The sequence below is a fragment of the Solea senegalensis genome, linkage group LG6, assembly GCF_019176455.1.
Source record: "Solea senegalensis isolate Sse05_10M linkage group LG6, IFAPA_SoseM_1, whole genome shotgun sequence".
Taxonomy (NCBI): Eukaryota; Metazoa; Chordata; class Actinopteri; order Pleuronectiformes; family Soleidae; genus Solea; species Solea senegalensis.
Window position 1 is genome coordinate 18,561,813 of NC_058026.1, and position 19,311 is coordinate 18,581,123.

Sequence of the window (19,311 nt, forward strand, 5' to 3'; positions counted from 1 at the left end):
ACATTAGGCTGTTGTAGGATTCTGGTGTAGGCAGGTGTGTTACTGACTCTTCACCCTCAAAAAGCCCTTTAAAATTGTGAGTCTGTCACATTTGATTGATTTAAAGCCAAAAACTGGTCCACACCACCCGAGAAAGACGTCACACACGCACAGGTCTGTGCAGCTATTCTTCTTAGGACTCTGCATCGACTTCCACGCCATGTGGTTGTGCCTGATTAGGACCAATAAGGTCAGTGTTAACGCCAGAAACGATTCTAAAGAGGAAACAAATACAAGAACACACACGATGCAATGCCTGATACGAAACCTCACTCACTTCTCACTCACTTCTTTAAAATGACAGGTCTGTTTCCAAACCATAGTGTGTGTGTGTGTTATTGTACATTTGGAGCTTTCAACTTTCTGTGTGTAGAAAATAAAACACAGTTTATTCCCCTTATATTTTGTGACAGAAATATCTTGGTGTGAACCACCAGTATGCACATTCTTTATTTAGTCCATACTGTGGACATTTCATTTTCCTGTCAGTCATTTTTTTTTAGTGAACAGGTGCCACGACTGTGTGGAACCACTTTCCCAGAGACGCCAGGCCTGAAAATGAATTACTCTGTCTCCATTTTCACCCTCTCTGGGCCTTGCTTTGTCACCGTCTCTCTCTCTCTCTAAATATTGAAAAAAAATATATTTAAATGGGGGAAATGGAGCATAAGTAAGATTAGTAAATTTTTCTTTACATCACATTTCACTACGGTAAAAAGCCAAAATATACTCACGCTCACGTCAAGGGATTTTTTTTTGTTCCTCACAGCTGCAGACACAAGATGTTTAAAGGGGACAGTTACTGGCAGAGAAATTTGAGTACTTTTAAAATGGGATTGTTTCCCTGGAGAAAGTGTGAGAATGTGTTTTTTCTGTGTCTGTGTGAAAGTCATTTCACTGGGCATATAGACACACAACCTGCCCTGCAATGACTCTCAAGATACTCAGGGCTAAGATGTGAGACCCATTCTTTTTTATTCTGTAATGCCGAGTTCTTCTCTGCTGAGGAATAGAAGCACAAACTCCCAGCTCTTCTTTAGAGATTTTCTTTTCGATATTTAATGATTGAACAGGTTTCCTAAGCCTTTTTGAAGCTCTGTTATTGGTAGTTCAAACATGTTGCATACTACAGGGACTGTTAGTGTTTGTTGTTTGTTTTCAGATGTTATCCTATACATATATTGATATAGAGTGAGTAGTACATTATTATTTTTTTTCTCATTTTGCTCCTGCAGAACCACCTTCTCTGACCGCCCAGCCCAAGAGGAAGATCTTTGCTGAACTGGACAGGAGTGTGGATATCCCCTGCCTCGCGACAGGTACGAGTGCACGCGTGTTAAAATGATCCGGGTTGCTCCACACAGGGACCAGGGGGGGGCAGGAAGTCCACTTGTTGTATGAGTATTTGCATGTACAGTAAAAGCCAGAAATGAAAACCAAAAGTTAACATGGCTTTACAAGAAGGTTTCACTTTCCCTGACCGGTAATTACATCAGCTAACTACAGGAACTGCTCATGCTTTTCTCTAGGGCTGAGAATCACAGGGTACCTCACAATACGATACATGGACAACGATACCAATAATATCACGATACAGCAATTCTGTGATAATCGATATATTGAAAGACAATCATATAGTGACATCTCACGATATCTGTCTAACTGAAGAACGTGGATGATCCGTCATTATCCCGCTGTAAACTATCTCTTCTTCAGCCCTGGTAACTCCTGCCCAAGTTTCCCTCATTCATTTGAGCAGCGCCGCCACAAGGAAACATCAGGTAGCAGCGCCTGATGAGTGAAACTGGCAGAGACTGTTTACTTCAGATCGCCTTCATTTGTTAATTAAAACATCGATATTTGCCCTGTCGCATCGATTAAATAATCCCATCAAACCTCGCTGAAAATAAATGCAACTGATGGCCGATGTCAATACATCAACTGCTCAACATTTCCAGAAAAGTTGCACATTTATTGTTGAGTTTCCGGAGATTCAGTTCACCTCCTGTCCGTGTGTTTCCATAAAAACTGTTGATGGCGTTGATGGAAAGTCATAAAAGCTGCACGTTAATGGGTCACTGAAATAACTGTATGACCAAGTCTAAACTTCCCTGTGTCTGTGCAGGGAATGATATCAGACATGTTCTTGCTCTTTACGTGTACGTGCATCTGCTGCTCCGTGTCTGTCAAGGTGACTCTGTCTTAATCGCATTACTCTGAGGTTTGATGTCATTCATGTCTGTGCATCTTTTTTAGTTTGAAGGCTTCTTGAAGGGAGCGACAGTGTACTTGTGAGGCAGCGTGACTAGATTAACATCTGAAAATAGCATTTATGCATGACTCTTTTGTTTTTAAATGGATTACATGAAAACAGTGTTTTCAGGCAGTGATGGACGCTGCACTAGAAACTGCAACACGCTCCCTCTTTCTCTCTCTCTCTCCCTCTCTCACACACACACACACAGAGGAGAGTTTATGTCCCTCCTTGGTAATCTGATACAGTGGCAGTGTAATTAAATAGCGGAGGCCTGAGGGTATGGAGAGAGGGATGGAGGCTGGGTGGAGGAACACGGGATGGAGGAAAGACAGATAGAGCGTAGAGTGACAGAGTGAGTGAGACAGGGGAGGGGAGTTGGGTAAAAGTATTTTGCTCATGTCTGTGAAAGCTTGACACAAACAGATTGAGAAAAAGTGTGGATTTCTCCAGTAATTGCATGACCCCTCTTGCCTGTCATGTCTGACATGGCCGTCAGACAGGTGGGTGCTGCTGATGCTGTAGATATTCAACATCTTTTATTCAGAATGTTTTTGAGCCCTTTGTGCCACCCTTACTCTACCGCCCACACCCTGCAATCAATATATTATTAGCAGTCATTATGCTCACATGCATATTTATAGGGAGAGAGCAGATAACAGTGAAGAAAGTTTGGAGAAAGAAAAAAAAAAAAAAGAGTGCGTGCAGCTCCTTCAGTGGGAGTTGGGGCAATTTGCTCAGCTGTAAGGTCAGCTGGTTTGTTATTAGGGAAAATGAAAATAAAGTCTTCCCTTCCTGCACATGTTTAGGTGTTCCCCAGCCCAGGATAGAGTGGTACAAGGACGCAGTGCCTCTCTCCAAACTGGCCAACCCTCGCTATAAGGTCTCGGCGGCGACCGGGCTGACGTTGCGGAGGGTGCAGCTGGGAGACAGTGGGACGTTCCAGTGCTTTGCTCGCAGCGCTGCTGGAGAGACACAGGCGTATACACAGCTCCTTGTCTCCAGTGAGTTTCTCTGAGACACACACACACACACACACACACACACACACACACCAACAATCAAATACATATCTTGTAGAAATACCCCAACAGCAGCGTAGTTTGTGCTTATTTAGCTGATTTCGACCTGTCTTGAAGCCAACTGTACCCTCCCCTTTACTTTCTCATTTATCTGAATTTACTCTTCAATTGAATTCCATTTTTCTCCCTTATTTGTCCGTGCCAGTTTGTAGATTAGCTGATACGTGCTGTAGTTGTTTTAAGGACTGCGCCTATAAATCATTATCAGTAATTGTCATTACTAGTCTCGGTATTATTTTTGAATTCATCAGTTGATCATTTTGTTGTTAGAAATGGGAAAGAAACACCTGTCATTATTTACAAAAAACCAAGGTGACATGTTTTCTTTCAACCAACACATATTTATATTTCTCATATTAACCAAGACAGTAAATATACAGTATATAGTATGTGTATCGTCAAACTGGAGGTGATGAATTAATCATGGAATTGCTGAAGTAGCGGCTGGTTATTTTGTGTCAGGCTGATTTTGACTCTCTTGTTCTTACCTTATGTGCCAAGCAATCATACTGTTTAACTTGAAAATCAAACCTTTATTCCAGTGTACATGTCAAATTGCCAGCATCCATTAACTTTCATTTGAAGATCACAGTGCCGGTCGTGCTCGTTTGTTTTCCACAGTCATGCATGTACACAAGCACATCATGAATTAAGCCTCCACTGATCACAGAGGATTTGTATGTGTATACAAATATGCATTTGTATACTCACCGCCTTCTCTTTCCATTCAACTGTCTTCTATTTGACATTAAATTCCGCTCGTTTTCTGTCATTCTCCTCTCAGCAGCAGCGCTTCGGTCTGTCTGTCTGTCTGTCTGTCTGTCTTTCCTTCCTCTCACGCTCTCTCTCCGTGTTTCAGGTGTGGCTCCCACATTCACATCCCCCCTATCTGACCAAACAGTAACTGATGGGAACACAGCTGTGCTCATGTGCCAGATGAGCGGAGCTCCAAAACCTGCTGTCACCTGGAGGAAAGGTAATGTTCTCCACCCACTCTGATTTGCACATAAGCACATACTTAAGTCAATGTAATTAAAAATGTGCTTGGTGACATTCATCCATTCCCTTTCTCTTGAGGCCCGTCATAATCCCTCCATGTCTCTCTCACTCTCTGTCCATAGGATCCCAGGTCTTAGCCAGCGGCTCCGTCCAGGTTCCCAGGTTTACGCTGTTGCAGTCTGGTGGTTTGCAGATCCAGCCGGTCAGCTCCCAGGATTCTGGAGACTATACCTGCACCGCCTCCAACTCTGAGGGAACCATCAACGCCACCGCAACTCTCACCGTCTGGAGTAAGACACATATGTGCCCTTCTCACAAACAAAAATACATTAATCTGCTCGATATACATTTACTAAACAGACTAAAACTGACATGGAACACTAATTTATCCATACCTGTCCAATTGCATTAGCTCAGGCTAGTGAACACCTCTGTGATTGGTTATTGATGCAGTGGGCCAGTGCAGTGGTGAAATAAGCATCTGATTAGTCAAGTAAGAGGATGATTGATTATCTTATATAGCCTGGTAGCTTCAGATTAAATACTTCTGATTTATTCTGCATAGATTTCAAATTTAATGCACATGTTGTAAATAAGACAATTTGGTTTTAACCTTTAAATTACTCCTGTTTCCCTCTCTCTCTCTCTCTCTCTCTCTTCCTTTCTTTTGCAGGTCGTACAGTCATTTCTGTGCCTCCTACAGACCAGCGTGTTATCAAAGGAACCACTGCGACTCTGGCTTGTAATGCTACACATGACTCCAGAGTCAATATAAGGTCCGGCTTTTTCACCTTATCACACATGACCAAACGTATTCTGTTCTTGTTTGTGATGTTCGATGAATGCATTCAGTATAGATTTTTACTTTGCCTCTCTGTTGCAGCTTCAAGTGGGACCGCGGCGGTGTGCCGGTGCTTTCGACCAGCGGCCGCGTTTCTGTCCGTCATGGCACACTCACGATTGGCCAGACATGGTCAGGTGACATTGGGGATTACACCTGCACTGTGACATCACAGGCCGGCAACGATTCTCACTCCGCACGCCTCGAAGTTATGTGAGTAGTATTTTTTTGTTTTTTTTTTGTTTTTTCTATTTGAATAAGACAGGCATCCATTCAAATAAACAAAACCCTGAATCGTTTTACCAGCTTTGACCCGACCAATAATTGTGCAGCAATTATAAAGGAAAACAGTCAAACCATAGCTGGTAATCAGAGTGATTTAAATGTGCTTATATGAGGGGCAGGGAGGATTCCTCAAGGTTAAAATAGAAAAAGTTGATCATTGACGATGCAAAATATGATTCAGTTGGTGTAGCAGACAGGTCATTTAACACATATTAGTGCCATCTTAATTCAGTGTTGGCTGAATAATAATAATCGCTTGTTTTCAGTAACAGCCACATTCTATTATTCTGTAAATCGAATATCTGTCAATACCATTAAAAATGCAAACATGAGTTATTATTAGAGGCTTACTGCTCTGTAACACCAAACCTGTATTATGTTTCGGCGGGGAAATTGTTGCGTTTGGCGCGTTTGCATGGATATTTTCAGGTGGACACCATGTGTGTCGGGTATGAGCGTGCTTTCCTGACGCTCAGATGCCCCACGCATACCTCTGAGTGTTTCCCACTCCATCACACGGCCTCATTACAGCCACGGAGAACACACGCGTCTGCCAGGTAGTGCACTCGTATAATATAGTTATTATGGATGCCAGTTATTTTATTATGGTACGTGAGCTCGAACATGAGTCCACAGCCTTCTGAATTATGGAAAGACGAGAGGTTACTCATGTCAAACTCTGAGGGAGTGAGTGGGCTTCTGTTTATGGCTGTGTGTAAATACACAAGTAATATAGGGACATACGTACGTGTGTGTGAGCGCGCGCGCGCGTGTGTGTGTGACTGACATTCTCGTTAGCTCAGAATCAACGGGTCACAGAGGGTAACAGACGCTGGCGTCGGAGGAGACAGTCTAATTACCAGCAGGTTATTGGTTCAGCTCCCATAAGACCCATCCATGTGTTGGTGAGCAAGTGTCTGTGTGTGTGTGTGTGTGTGTGTGTGGGAGATGTGTGAAGGTATAGTTGAACATTCTCCATTAATTAATACGATCATGTCAACGCAGAAAAAGAAACACCACTTCCATTCCTTGTTGCGTCTCCCTGTGCTTCCTCCTCTCCGTCTTCATTCACCTCTCCTTCCTTTCACTCTCAGTTTTTGGCCCTAATTTTCTGGCTTCATGGCCACTTGAATATTAAAACGTGAAGAAGAAAAAAACAAAAACACTGAAGCATTTTTAACTCGGTGTCATATCTGATGAAGTTGGAGTCTGCAGTTTGTCAGAACAGACCCCTCGAGTACAATGTTCACACATCCATGACTGTATTAATTAATAAGTAATCAGTAATGGACTTGTGAATATGAGATTCAGCTCGTGTGGGCATAAGGGACCATGTCTTTCATCATTCTTTCATTTTAAATATATGTATGTCATACTTTTATGTGCTCTGTAAATATCCTCGCTCCTGTTATTGAACAGATGGAAACTGAGCTCTGCTTCTCCTTCCTTCTCCTTCCTTCTCCTCGTGTGAGCTGACTGTTTTTAGAGAGAGTTACGATGCACTAAATTCACTGCAAACAAACGTCTGGACAGTGTTTTGCTTTTACGAATACGTCTCTGTTGTGTGTCTTTGTTATGAACATGACAGGAAAGCACTAATGTCTGGAGAATTTTGATTTTAATCGATGATGTTACATATGTTTGTACCACCATGGTGCGCCTACTGAAAATAGATCTCCATAGAAATCTCTCGCACTGCCATATTTAAAAGGTAGTGCCCACTGGAACTGGTTTTGGACCAGATCTAAGAACAAGCCTAGGTGTCAGTGACTCTATTACATATCTAATCATGAAAATGCAAAACCCAGGGAAAAAAAAAATAAAATAGCTGTCTCGTTGAACATCTTGGCACTTTGTTACAGACTTGGTGATGAGATAAAAGTCCATAAATGATTAATGACATGGCCAGATACACTCACTCTGTCTAGTTGTACTGTAGATATTAATGAGATAGTAGTTTCACACATTGGGGAATTGACTCATTACCATCTTTTCCAGGTTGGACGAGAAGATTGATAATTCACATCCTCACAATGGATCTGAAAAGACTGCGAGCACTAAGTTAGAATAGCTTAGCAAAAAAATATTCTGATGGTAAAATCAGTATGAACAGTTTTTATGTGTGTATTTCTGTTTTGTTTTTTAAATCCATACACAAAAGTAAGTTGTGTTTTCCTCTGCTGGTTCCTCAGCAACGTCCTACAAATAGTTGAGGGTCTCGAAACGAGTTTCTGTTTTTTACGTTCACGTCCGTGTTAATATATATGGAACGCCAACGTCCTTCTCAGAATGTCACTCCCGATGTACATCGCAGTTGTCCCATAACTTGAACCTGTATCTACTGGATTCTTAAAATATCTCCCATTCATCATGTATGATGTGACATCAGGAGGAACAAGTCACTTGTCAGTAGACTGTGTTACTATGGATGAGCAGAGATATGGCTTGGCTGTTACACCCCACTCTCCTGTCTCTCTGCTAAGTTATGTGAACCGGCTGTTGCCTCTTGCTTCATATTTGTCACACGGCCCCGACAGTAGCCTTCAATCCTCTCTTGGCAAAAAGTCTCTGGTGGTAAAAAAAAAAGGGGAAGGTGGGGGGGATGCTGTACTATTCTTATAAAGGCTGAATGTGGATCAAATCTCTGGAGAATTGACTGCACATTTGATGTTTTCTTGTCTTTGTTGTGTTCAGTGAGCTGCCACACTCTCCCCGCTCCCTGACGGCCCGTCTCAATGACTCCGACTCCCGCTCTGTCCACCTGTCCTGGCTACGCCCCTTCGATGGGAACTCTCCTCTTCTGTACTACCTGCTGGAACTATCTGAGAACAGTACGTTGTGTGTGTGTGTGTGTGTGTGTGTGTGTGTGTGTGGCATTCTTATAGTCCCTGAGCGGCAAAGCTGCAAACAGCTGTCTACCAGGCAACGACACACACTCATTTACAAGAGGCCGACATATGGAGAATGGTTTTGCCGTGTAAATGTTCATCGTGGTTCCCTATAAATAAACTGTTATTTTCCCTCCCTCCCTAACTCCCATCTCTCTCTCTCTCTCTTTTTTTTTACTGTCTCTCACTCTCTCTCTCTCTCTCTCTCTACCGCAGATGTTTTAACAGCAGGATGGCTCTCTGTCAAAAGAGAGAAATAGAGGGATGGAGAGAAAGATGAGAGGGGCTGAGGAAAGTAGAGTGACAGGTGAAATAGACTGGAGGGAAATAGCTGTAGAGCAGCTCGTTCTCCGTTTCTAAGCCGACGGGATGGATGGATGGTTTGGTGAACATAACATGCAGAACACTTGGCAAATGACTGCTGGTGCTGGACTTATTGACACAATTTCAAATGTTAAAAAGGATTGTAGTTTCACGTCCACAGTGTTTTAGGTGTTTTTGTGGCAGAGGTTGAGTGCGCTACCCAGGAGTGTGTTTGTAGAAGTGTGTAATCGCTACAAAATAAAGTCAACATTGTTTTTTTGTAGCTTTAGACCTTTTATATTTGAGGCTCCACCATATTTCTACAGATAGACAGGCCAGCCAGATTGTGCATTTTGAAGCATAATGTTATTCCCCAAACCAAGAAGAACAGCTCCAAACCCAACATTAAAACATTAAACACTTGACATGCTCGAGAAAGGAAGGGTTTGGTGAAGAATTCCTCCATTTTTTGCAGTCTGCACTCTCACTATTAGACAGATGACGTCCTCAATGGAAGCCTGCGGTTATTTTAATTGAACTGAATTGAATTGAATCGCATCAGCGACGTTTTTGCCACTTGATCCTGACTGTAACATTTACCTATTTTCTTAAACAACACAAAGGGGGAAAAAACACAGGGTGAGATTAAAAAAGAAATGGAGAATGCTGAGAGCCTAAACATCGATTTCAGTCAAGACTACAGCCGCAGATATTGAGGAGTGGATGAGAGCTCTGTGCACATTACCCATTTTGAGTGCATTTGTGTGTCTATTACATTTTTCAGATTGTATTATAGAGTGTGCCTCTGTAAATGTTGTGTATCATCATGTCAGACAGGTTCTAATACACTCAGTGGGCTCGCCTCAAATGGTAGATGCACTCCCTCTCTCTCTTGGACGCAGACTTGTGGCTGATGCAGTGACAAGAGTATAAATGTCTGTTGTATCTTCAGGAAAAAAGATAAGCTGGGAACAAGGTGGCAACAGTGTACAGCATCGTCTGCGTGTCTCTATAAATCCTTCTCTTCTATCTACAGTTTGCTTCTTGGACGTCCTATGATACTTCTCCCCTTTAAGTTCTCTTTCTCCTTCACTTTCTGCTGCTTTTATCTATTCCCTTTTCTGGTATTTACTTTTGATTCATGGATCCCGGGTGTCTCGGTTTGTTCTGCCTCCGCCAGATATTATCAGCCTCTTATCTTTGTTTCTTCTGTCTAGACTCACCGTGGAAGATTTACCTATCGGAGGTCAACCCTGCGGTGACTGAAGTATCGGTGGGCGGACTCACACCTGCCCGGACGTACCAGTTCAGACTCTGTGCTCTCAATCAAGTGGGCAGGGGTCAGTACAGCGCAGAGACGCAGAGGTAAGAGCGCGGCGTGCACACGTTCGCTAATTCACGCTCACCTCGGACACAGAGTCATCACTGCCGGCCGCGGTGAACGCACACCGCTTGTGCCGCGGCATCACTATTTTACTGATGATGTCCTAAAAAGGCATGAAACCCCTTTTTTGTGTAGAACATGCTATGATTTGTGTGAAATAGAGTTTTATTTACCCTGCTCCATCTCTCTGTAATTGACTTGGTCACACTTCCTTACACAAACTGGGAATGATTAAACTGAAACCTTTCCACCGTCTATAGTCACAGTGTATGCTCCCACACACACACTCTCTAATTTGTGTATCTAAGTGTGTGTGTGTGTGTGTGTGTGTGTAGGTTATCATGCAGATGAATAGGAATATGGCTTTCAGAACTGGGATGAAACAGGGATGGATTTGAACAGGATGAAGAGAGCCATACATTGAGTTTAGAATCCATTTCCTTTTGCAATGAGCAATTTATATTCATCACAGCCGTGCTGTACTTATTGTGTGTATATGTGTGTGTGTGAGTGAGTGTGAGAGAGAGAGAGGCCCTCTCTTTCCATTGAACTAAGCAGAAAAAATCTGATTAATAGTGCTGTGTGTCTGTGATGCGGACTCAGAAGCAGATAAATTGCTGTTGCAGTTGTTTTATGTTTCTATGATTTGCGTGCGCATGTGTTTACATGTTCATCCTCAGGAGACAACACAAATAAGGCCAAGTTATGATGCCATAGCACTGATGGGACTATGCTGAGAGAGTGTCGGTGCAGATGTGTGTGTGTGTGTGGGGGGGGTAGATACATGACGCTTATGCATAATACAACAGATGTGACAGTGCATTCTAGAGCAGACACACTCGTACACCCAGTAAACAGGGTTTTGTCTGGCTGACGAGGCTGACCACAGGCAGGTGCCAGTTGTAGTTACGCCAAATAGACCTGTTCGGCATCAACAACAGCTGCAGTCGCACATTCACACACACCTCAGATTACAGTCTCCTTACACTTTCCCTCTCAGCTTGACGTACTCTACTTTTTCCATTGTTGCCTTTTCCGACTCTGAATCTTTCCCTTGCTCCGTTCTTCTTTTATTCAAAATGGTTGAATGCTTCCCTATTTTCTGTCATTACACGTCGTCTGTGTGAACCAATGTATTGTTTGGGTCCAACAGTCATTCTGCTTCCGAGTCTATTGTGCAGAGGCTGTTTGTTAGAGGCTCGGGAGAATAGAGTGGATTGATCCTCTTCAAATGAATGACTGGCAGAAAGACAAGTCATCACCGGTCAGTGTATCACACCAGATGGACACCTCTCCACTTCATTGTGAGTTTCATACATAACCACATGCACTTTGCTTCTCATCTGCTGGATGCTTGCCTGGATAAAACATGATGAGTCGCTGTTGCCAAGGCTCGTGCTACACTTGACACACACAGGGAGAGCGAGGCAGAGTAAAGAGTCCTGTGGAAGCGTGGTGTGCCAAATGAGAGGGCTCACACACAAAAAAAAGCAGTAATGTGGACAGAGCAAGGGAACAGAACAGAGAGTGAAGAAGAAGCTTGGAATATTGATGACAAAAAGCCCTTATTAAAGTTTGAACATCCAGCTGCTTCTACACTCTCCCACTTTGTTCTCATCCTGATTACGATCTTTAACATAACAGAATAAATTCATGCACTTTTTTTGCCTGCCTTCCTGCTTTTGCTTCTCCCCGTTTCACGAGGAGAGACGAAACATCCTCTATCTGTGATCGCGGTTGAAAAACAAAGCCTCTAAATGCAAAACCTCTTTCTATGAATCCAGCCATACCATCTGGAGTGTCACATATACAGGGATTTACTTCTTAACTCACGCGGTTACAATCTATAAAGAGGATGCATTCACAGAGGAAAGACAGATGATGAGTTAATGCCTTGAACTCTGCCACATCATCACAACTTTAAAGCATCAGTTTCATGTTCACTTTTACTCTTACATATTATTTCAGCTATTCAATCAGAACCGGGAGAACCATAATTCACCTCTCGATGTGACATTCTGAATGGTCTAAATGCAGAAGCATATACAAGCCTAATGTGTTCCGAGCTTCCATAATGATTCATTTATTTAGTTTACGCTATAGAGCAGAAACAGCAAGACAATTGCAGAGAAAAGGAACGCACAGAGAAAGCCTCTGACTATTACACCAACGATATAGGCCGGTCAAACGGTAAAACTATACCGAAATGTAAAATGTAAATTGGACTCAGCTCATTATGGCACGCTATAAATAAAATATATACAGTTTTTAATTATTTGTAGGGTGCCACAAAATAAAACGCAGGTTTATAAGCTGTAAAATGTACAGCACATTACTGTGAGCCCGGAAAATGAATAAAAATCCCATGATGATGGAATTTCCCCCTGAAATATACAGTAATCCATTATTGTAATGTAAGTCGTTAGATGTCATGGACTTTCATATAAAGTTTATGTTCTCTGGAATTTATTAGAAGGAACAACATGGGCGGTGTTGTTGGGTTTAGAGAACAACTTAACAACTTTTGTGTCTCCAGTGGTTCCTTTTTTGTCTCTGTCGTATGGAAACAGCGGGAGCAAGATGTCGATAAGGATACAGTCAGAGCCGCTTGTTGTAAGAAGCACCCCTACTGTGAAAAACATGACGGATACTAGAAGAACAATATTCTCTCCATTGTTGTTGATACAGAATAACGTAGTGCCTTTGTGCCATAAATCGAGTTGTGTTTTGTTTTTGGTGTTTTTTTTTTTTTTTGTATGTGGTAACGAAGTGAGAGCAACACTCACAGAGGAGCATTATAGTAAATGTGGCTGATGTTGTTTTTCTATCGTCGCCCCGCTGTGAGTTTAAACGTAATGACAAGTTTAAGATAAAAAAAAGTCTCCTGTTTCTTCCCAGCTTTAATCAAGCAATAGCTCATGACAGTCTGTGACATGTTGTGATTATATCCTCACTAACCCCCTTAGCAGTCATATAATCACAGAGTGATATGGAACCGTGAGAAGGAAAAAGCAATTTTGCGGTGATATATGGGCATTATATTACACCGAGCAAACAATTAGATTGTTGGATTTGAGCTGTCTGTTTTAGGAGAGTTGTTAAGACATTTCAGGAAGATCACAAATGACAAACTTCTCCAGTGCCGTAAGAGTGTATTAAATGGCGGCGGACTGACTCTTGTAGTAAGGTTTTCACAAAGAAACATGTGAACTTTTTAAACAATGATTATGACATCATGAACTCTCGAGTGACACACACATTTCACTAAGTTCACACGTCTCCAAGCAGGCGCTCTGTGTCCAACGCAGCCTGGATCGTTTCTCTGCGCGCTGCTTTATGCCCACATCCAAGCAATGATCTTCATGACGAGGATTGAGTTCCGCTTTTGCGCAAATAGACTTTCCGGCATTTAATAAGTGCTGTTTCACCGCGTACTCGCATCTTATTGGAACCGTTTTATTGGCGGGAATAGACAGGTGCGTGCTGGCCGCAATTTTTGCATGCGTCATCACAACGTCCTGTTTCGGTGTTAAAAGTCTTTCGGCCGAAAACGATCAGTGCCTTTTTTTGGCCATTTCCAGTATTTTTCGGTCGCCGAATTTCCGGTGCATCACTAGTGGTGATTTTTATCACCACACGCTGGAGAACCTGTTCTAGTTCATGTGTCCACCAGCGGCGATTGCTCTACAAAGGAAGCTTGTAGAAATTACTCTAAAATGTCATCAGCTGTTTGTCGTGGATGACGGAACATTTTACGTGATTTTCATATTCCTGTAGCAGCCTCCGTGTGAAATCTACTTAACTACTTACTACTCACTTTGGTGAGCTCGACAGTGATTGGACAAATGCGGCAAAATCATCACTTCCAGGGAAGCTCAACTTCTCTTCTCGGGCGTGGACGCTGGGCTCCCGCATGATGATTGAAAGAACTGTCTGAAAAGTGGAACCAGTTTTTGATTGACAGCGTTGCAGAAACATACACCAAAGTCCTGTGTGGATTTTGTGTGGGAAGTCAGTAGACAAATAGCTGATCGCTGTGTGTTATTTGCTTAGCGATATAGCAAATTTGTACATATACGCTGTGAATAAAAACACTATTAAAGCATTTGGGTTTACATAATTATCGCTCTAGTTGTTCGTTTGCAGAATTTGTGTGTATAATGTGTGTATAAATAACTAGGCCTGAAATGAGCTTCCCCTTTTTTTTAAGGACCAGCAACTGCCACTGGTATCCACTTAAGAGCGTGGATAATTGGCGCTCACGCTCATCGATTAGTCATTGTTTGAGGATTCCCTGCTGATTGGTCTTAAATTACAGACAAACTGATGGACCTCTTGTTTTGATCCAGGTCATTAGTGTCTCCCGGCAACACAGATATAATCATGTACATGGACACAAACTGACAGCTGTGGTAACTGCTAGTATGACAGTAAATAGACATCAGGAGGAGATGTTAAAACCATCGTTATAAGTAAATGATTGCAGTTCATTGGCACATGTGACACCTGTGACATTTGAATGCTTTTAACCTCTAGGAAAGCAGCACAACATTTAAATGGAAATAAGCCTAAAAGTGTAAGACAAAAAGAGAATAAGATCATTTATCCAGCTGGTTGTAACCAGTCACATCACATCGGGTTTCTCTTGCTTTCCATTTTTTTATTATTATTATAATAGTGCCTCTATTATTTTTATTTTTTTAACTCCTGCTGGACCGAAATTTTACCATCCTGTTTGATGTGGGCACATAACTGGGAGAGAGTGACACAGATAGGAACTTTTTCTAATTCCCACAGCGATGAGACTCACAAAACACCCCGCCCCCACCTCACACACTTGCACTCACACACCAGAAAACATGTACAGCTGCAGGAAAATGGCCTCTTTTCCTTAACAATAAGGGACAGAGAATGTGTGTCAACCAGTGTTTGGTCACAGTACATGTATGGGTGTTGTGTTCGTAGCTGTTAAGGTGTGGATGTGGGCTTGGGTGTTTATATATATGTATATACATATATGTGTATATAGATGTATATATATATGTATGTATACATACATATATACATATATGTATATATATATATATACTGTATATATATATATATATATATATATATATATATATATATATATATATACGTATACAGTGTATATATATTAATCTCCTGTGTGAAACTGACTCACTCTGAACCCACTGTATGAAATATTTACTCGCAAACGGTTGGAAGGGAATTAAGGCAATCCACAAAGAGTTTCTGCCATCAAGTCAAAGTATGTCCGTATGTGTTTTTCATTTACAGTCAAACAGTGAATGACCGCAGCTGCTCAGCGCCGGGTTTGTGTAGTGTGAGTTTGTGTAAGTGCATTAATGTGTGCCATCAATTTCGGTCAAAAGCAGTGGCATAGTTGAGGATTATATATACCCCATTTCCAGACGGCTACACTAATGCCCATCTCATTCACACAAGGCCCATTAGCCTATGTGTGTGTGTGTGTGTGTGTGTGTGTGTGTGTGTGTGTGTGTGTGTGTGTGTGTAACTGTGTACGCCTGCAGCACCTGGTGCTGTCTCACAGTGCCTAACCTAATGGAAGTAAAGCACAGCTGTAAAACCACTGGCCTGTGCCATATATCCGCCTGCACAAGTCTCTGGCTAACAGCTTTCACACCCCTGCTTTCACACAAACACACACAGATATAGATGTGCACACACTTTTATAGGCGCATACAGGTTCAGACACAAATACAGAGCCATACCACAGCTAATGGCTCAATAGCTTATAGAGAATCATTCTGGGAGAGATGGGCCACAGAGGGGAAGTAGCTGGAGAGGGAAGGTAATGTAAATCTGCAGGCATAATCCATGGAAGGGAAAAGACCATCGGATGTAGCAGTCTGTCTTAAGCGGGGAGGAGTTTGTTAATGTGTGTGCTTGTGTGTGCGCTTGCACATATGGCTCTGATTACATTAGCTGAGCTGCTTACACTAAAGCCAGAGGCTGACCAGCTCAGTCTCTGTGCTTTATCAACCATTCAGAGCTGGGAGCATTAATCATGGGTTGAGGGTGTGAGTGAGTGTGTGTGTGTGTGGGGTGGTGTGGGGGAGGGGGTGCAGGAGGGCGATAGAAGGATGAAATAATTGAGGCCAAAGGACGTGATGGAGGAAAGGTGAAAGTTTGCAGATGGGGAAGGGAAAAAAAAGTGAAAGTAGTTCAAAATGTCAAAGGAAAGATGGTGAAAATTGTTAAGAGTGACAGAAGAGTGGTGAGGAGAGCAGAGAGTGCTATAGATCATCCTGTCCCACTGGGGGAAAAAAAAAGGTCTTTGCTCATTTAGTGCTAATAGTAATTTAGCTCTCTGGTGCTGGTCTATTGGGGCAATTGTGGTTGGTCTGAGGTTAGTATAGAAACTGCCCTGACAATAACTGCTGAAGGGTGGTGAGAAAACCTCAAGTTAAACAAAATTATAAACAGTGACCTGCAACATGTGGAGAGCAAATGCAAATTGGTTGCTCTCTGCAGCCAGTGAGTAAAACCCATTCTGAGTTCATGAATGCTTTTATATTTGTTGTTTTAAACCCTCAGTGTCAGCTCGATCATTGCCGAGAGAAATCCCCTGGTGCACTGAAAGTGATACATTAAATGTTTCCATCACCAGCAGCGGCGGCAGCAGCAGTGGTTTGTTTGAAATAAATTAACAATATAGGCCGAGATGAAAAATAAATGCATTCACTGAGATAGCAAGATACATACGGAGAGTGAGGAATGAGAACCACGAGGGTAGAAGGCATCAGAGGTGGTAACGCTTGGAAACGATGCTCTGTAATAAGTTGCAGTTTCGTGTGTCATTCCAGTGATGAACGTGATCATTTGTTTGCTGCCTGACGGACCGCCCCCCCCCCACACACACACACACACACACACACTAGATAGCATGAAGATACTTAGGGAGGAGGAATTCTATAAAATTCCCTTTTAATCTGCTTAAGGAGTGCACTCTCTCAGCGTAAATGATCCATACTGTAAGTCTGCACTTGCACATCAGCAATACTGATATTCTCATTACACGACCACTAATCAAATTCATTTGTTTCTCCTGTTCTCTTTGTGTGTGTGTGTGTGTGTGTGTGTTAGATTGATGCTAAGAGAGGAGGCACCCAGTGCACCTCCAAAGAATATCGTGGCCAGTGGGCGTACAAACCAGTCCATCATGGTCCAGTGGCAGCCTCCACCAGAACCCCAGCTAAATGGGGTCCTTCGAGGCTATGTGCTCAGGTATGTGTACACACCAAATCATGTATGCATTTGTGGCTTGATAGTATTATTATCAGTTAGATTTTTTTTTTTTTTTTGCTTTGATTTGTGGGTAACTCTCCATGTATTCCATGTATTTGTTTTAAAGGGCCAGTGTTTAATTATTAGTGACTTCTTACTTCTCAACAAAGCATGTCAAGGCCTCTCTCTCTCTCACCCTCTCAGCCCTTTCCTCCCTCATTGGTTTTCCACTACACACTATTGTAGCATGGCTCGAAACACCGCTATCACTAATGGACAAGTGAAAAGCAAAAAAAAAGAAAAGAGTCAAGCCGTGCAGAGCCGTGCTGTATAGTGGAAAAGTGGAGCCATTCTTTTATGTTTCCATCGTATGATCCTGCACGTAGAAACCAATATCAGAATAAGCTTTGTCTTGATATTATATAAACTAAAAAATCATTACTTCAGAGTAATTTCACACTTATACAAACATGCTTATGAGTGTTATATTCAGTTTCTGCTAATAACCCCTCGTAAAAGTGTAAATTTTAAATATCTGGTTTGAGAGGTTTGACCACAGGATTTCATTTATTTAATAAGAAGATAATGAAGGTAACTAAAGCTCTCTGAGCCAATCAGCTTGCTGATGGCTATTGTTATTCTATCCATTTTGGAGGCGTTCATAGCAGAGGAAGTTTTATAAAGAAGTGAAAACTATGCTACACAACTAATAAGCTGAGGTAGCTGTGATTTTGTTGCCTCAAAGGTCAGTGCTGTCAAGATTGCTTGCTGTGAAATGAATCCAACCCTCACCATAAAATATTTGTGTGGGCAGCGAGACCGAGGTCTCTGAGCTAAAAACAGCAATTACCATGGGAACAGTCAAAAACAGTATATTCTAATAGTGTGCTAATCCTCTTTGAAGGATTTGTGAATAAAACATCTGGGAACATGCAAACTCTCACCTACAGTATATTTTATATCTGTGTATGTTCTTTATTAATCGTGGCAGGAGCTACTGTAAGGAAACCAAGTATTCCCATTTGAGTATTTCTGGTTGTGATCAAGTGTTAGATCTGAAATGACGTGGAGTAGTAATTTCTCTGTCTTCTACTGTCGAGGGATGGGAGGATGACCTGATAAATGGCATCACATAACATACGCATGCTGCATGGAAGGTGGAGCTTCTGAAGGAGAACTGCTGGGAGGGGTGTGTTTGTTTTGTTGTTGAGTTCAAATGTCAACAACTATTGCTTATTACACTAAATCTAAATCATTCTTAAGTGAGTGGGTTGTTTTCAAGTATCTGCATGAAAAGAATTACGATGTTGGAAAGCGTCCTTTCTTGAACGTGAAAAGCTAGCAGCGGAGCGTGAAACTAAATGAACTTCATTACCACATTCAGGCATTGGCTAAATAGATGAGGTCAATGTTTAATACCAAGTACCACCTGAGAAACTACCGAGCTCTCAAAGTACCACCATTTTCACCAACGTTAGAACACAGTGGTGTAAATAGGTCAAGCAAAGTAAGCCACTGACTTTTCACAGGAGGCAGATTTATTCACAATGAGATCATTTACTCTCTCGTCATCCTCCTCTTCCTCACATATAGTGAAATTAGATGGAGCGAGCGATAAGGTGACTGTAATTATTATTATTTCATTTTCTACACACACTCGGGTCAAAATTCCTCAGCTCCACTCTGATCACATACCCTGGTATAATACAGTAGGACACTATTTCTGAGTGTAGTGCCACCAGAGGGAGCTCCCACAGTTTGAGAACCAAGGTAACAATTTTAAACATTGCCATCAACTCTTTCTTTCAGTGTCTATTGTACTCACAGCAAAATTGTCATGAAACAAGGAGCAAAGAAAAAGAGCTTTATTCATATTTGAATAGCAGTCACATTACGTTCTATCAGATGGACTTATGTTAATTAGTTATGGACGTGAGAACTGCAGCTAAAAAAGATTGTAGCAT

General features: G+C 42.0%; 1 protein-coding gene across 1 annotated transcript in view; it reads left to right on the forward strand.

The window, feature by feature from the left end:
• Positions 1 to 19,311, forward strand: part of LOC122770968 (protein sidekick-1-like) — a 262,286-nt gene that overhangs the window by 176,699 nt on the left and 66,276 nt on the right. The window contains exons 9-17 of the mRNA XM_044028205.1: positions 1,275 to 1,358; positions 3,103 to 3,297; positions 4,235 to 4,351; positions 4,497 to 4,664; positions 5,048 to 5,150; positions 5,258 to 5,428; positions 8,195 to 8,331; positions 9,909 to 10,056; positions 17,207 to 17,347. Coding sequence (XP_043884140.1) covers positions 1,275 to 1,358; positions 3,103 to 3,297; positions 4,235 to 4,351; positions 4,497 to 4,664; positions 5,048 to 5,150; positions 5,258 to 5,428; positions 8,195 to 8,331; positions 9,909 to 10,056; positions 17,207 to 17,347 — 1,264 coding nt within the window. The remainder of the gene's footprint in view (positions 1 to 1,274; positions 1,359 to 3,102; positions 3,298 to 4,234; positions 4,352 to 4,496; positions 4,665 to 5,047; positions 5,151 to 5,257; positions 5,429 to 8,194; positions 8,332 to 9,908; positions 10,057 to 17,206; positions 17,348 to 19,311) is intronic.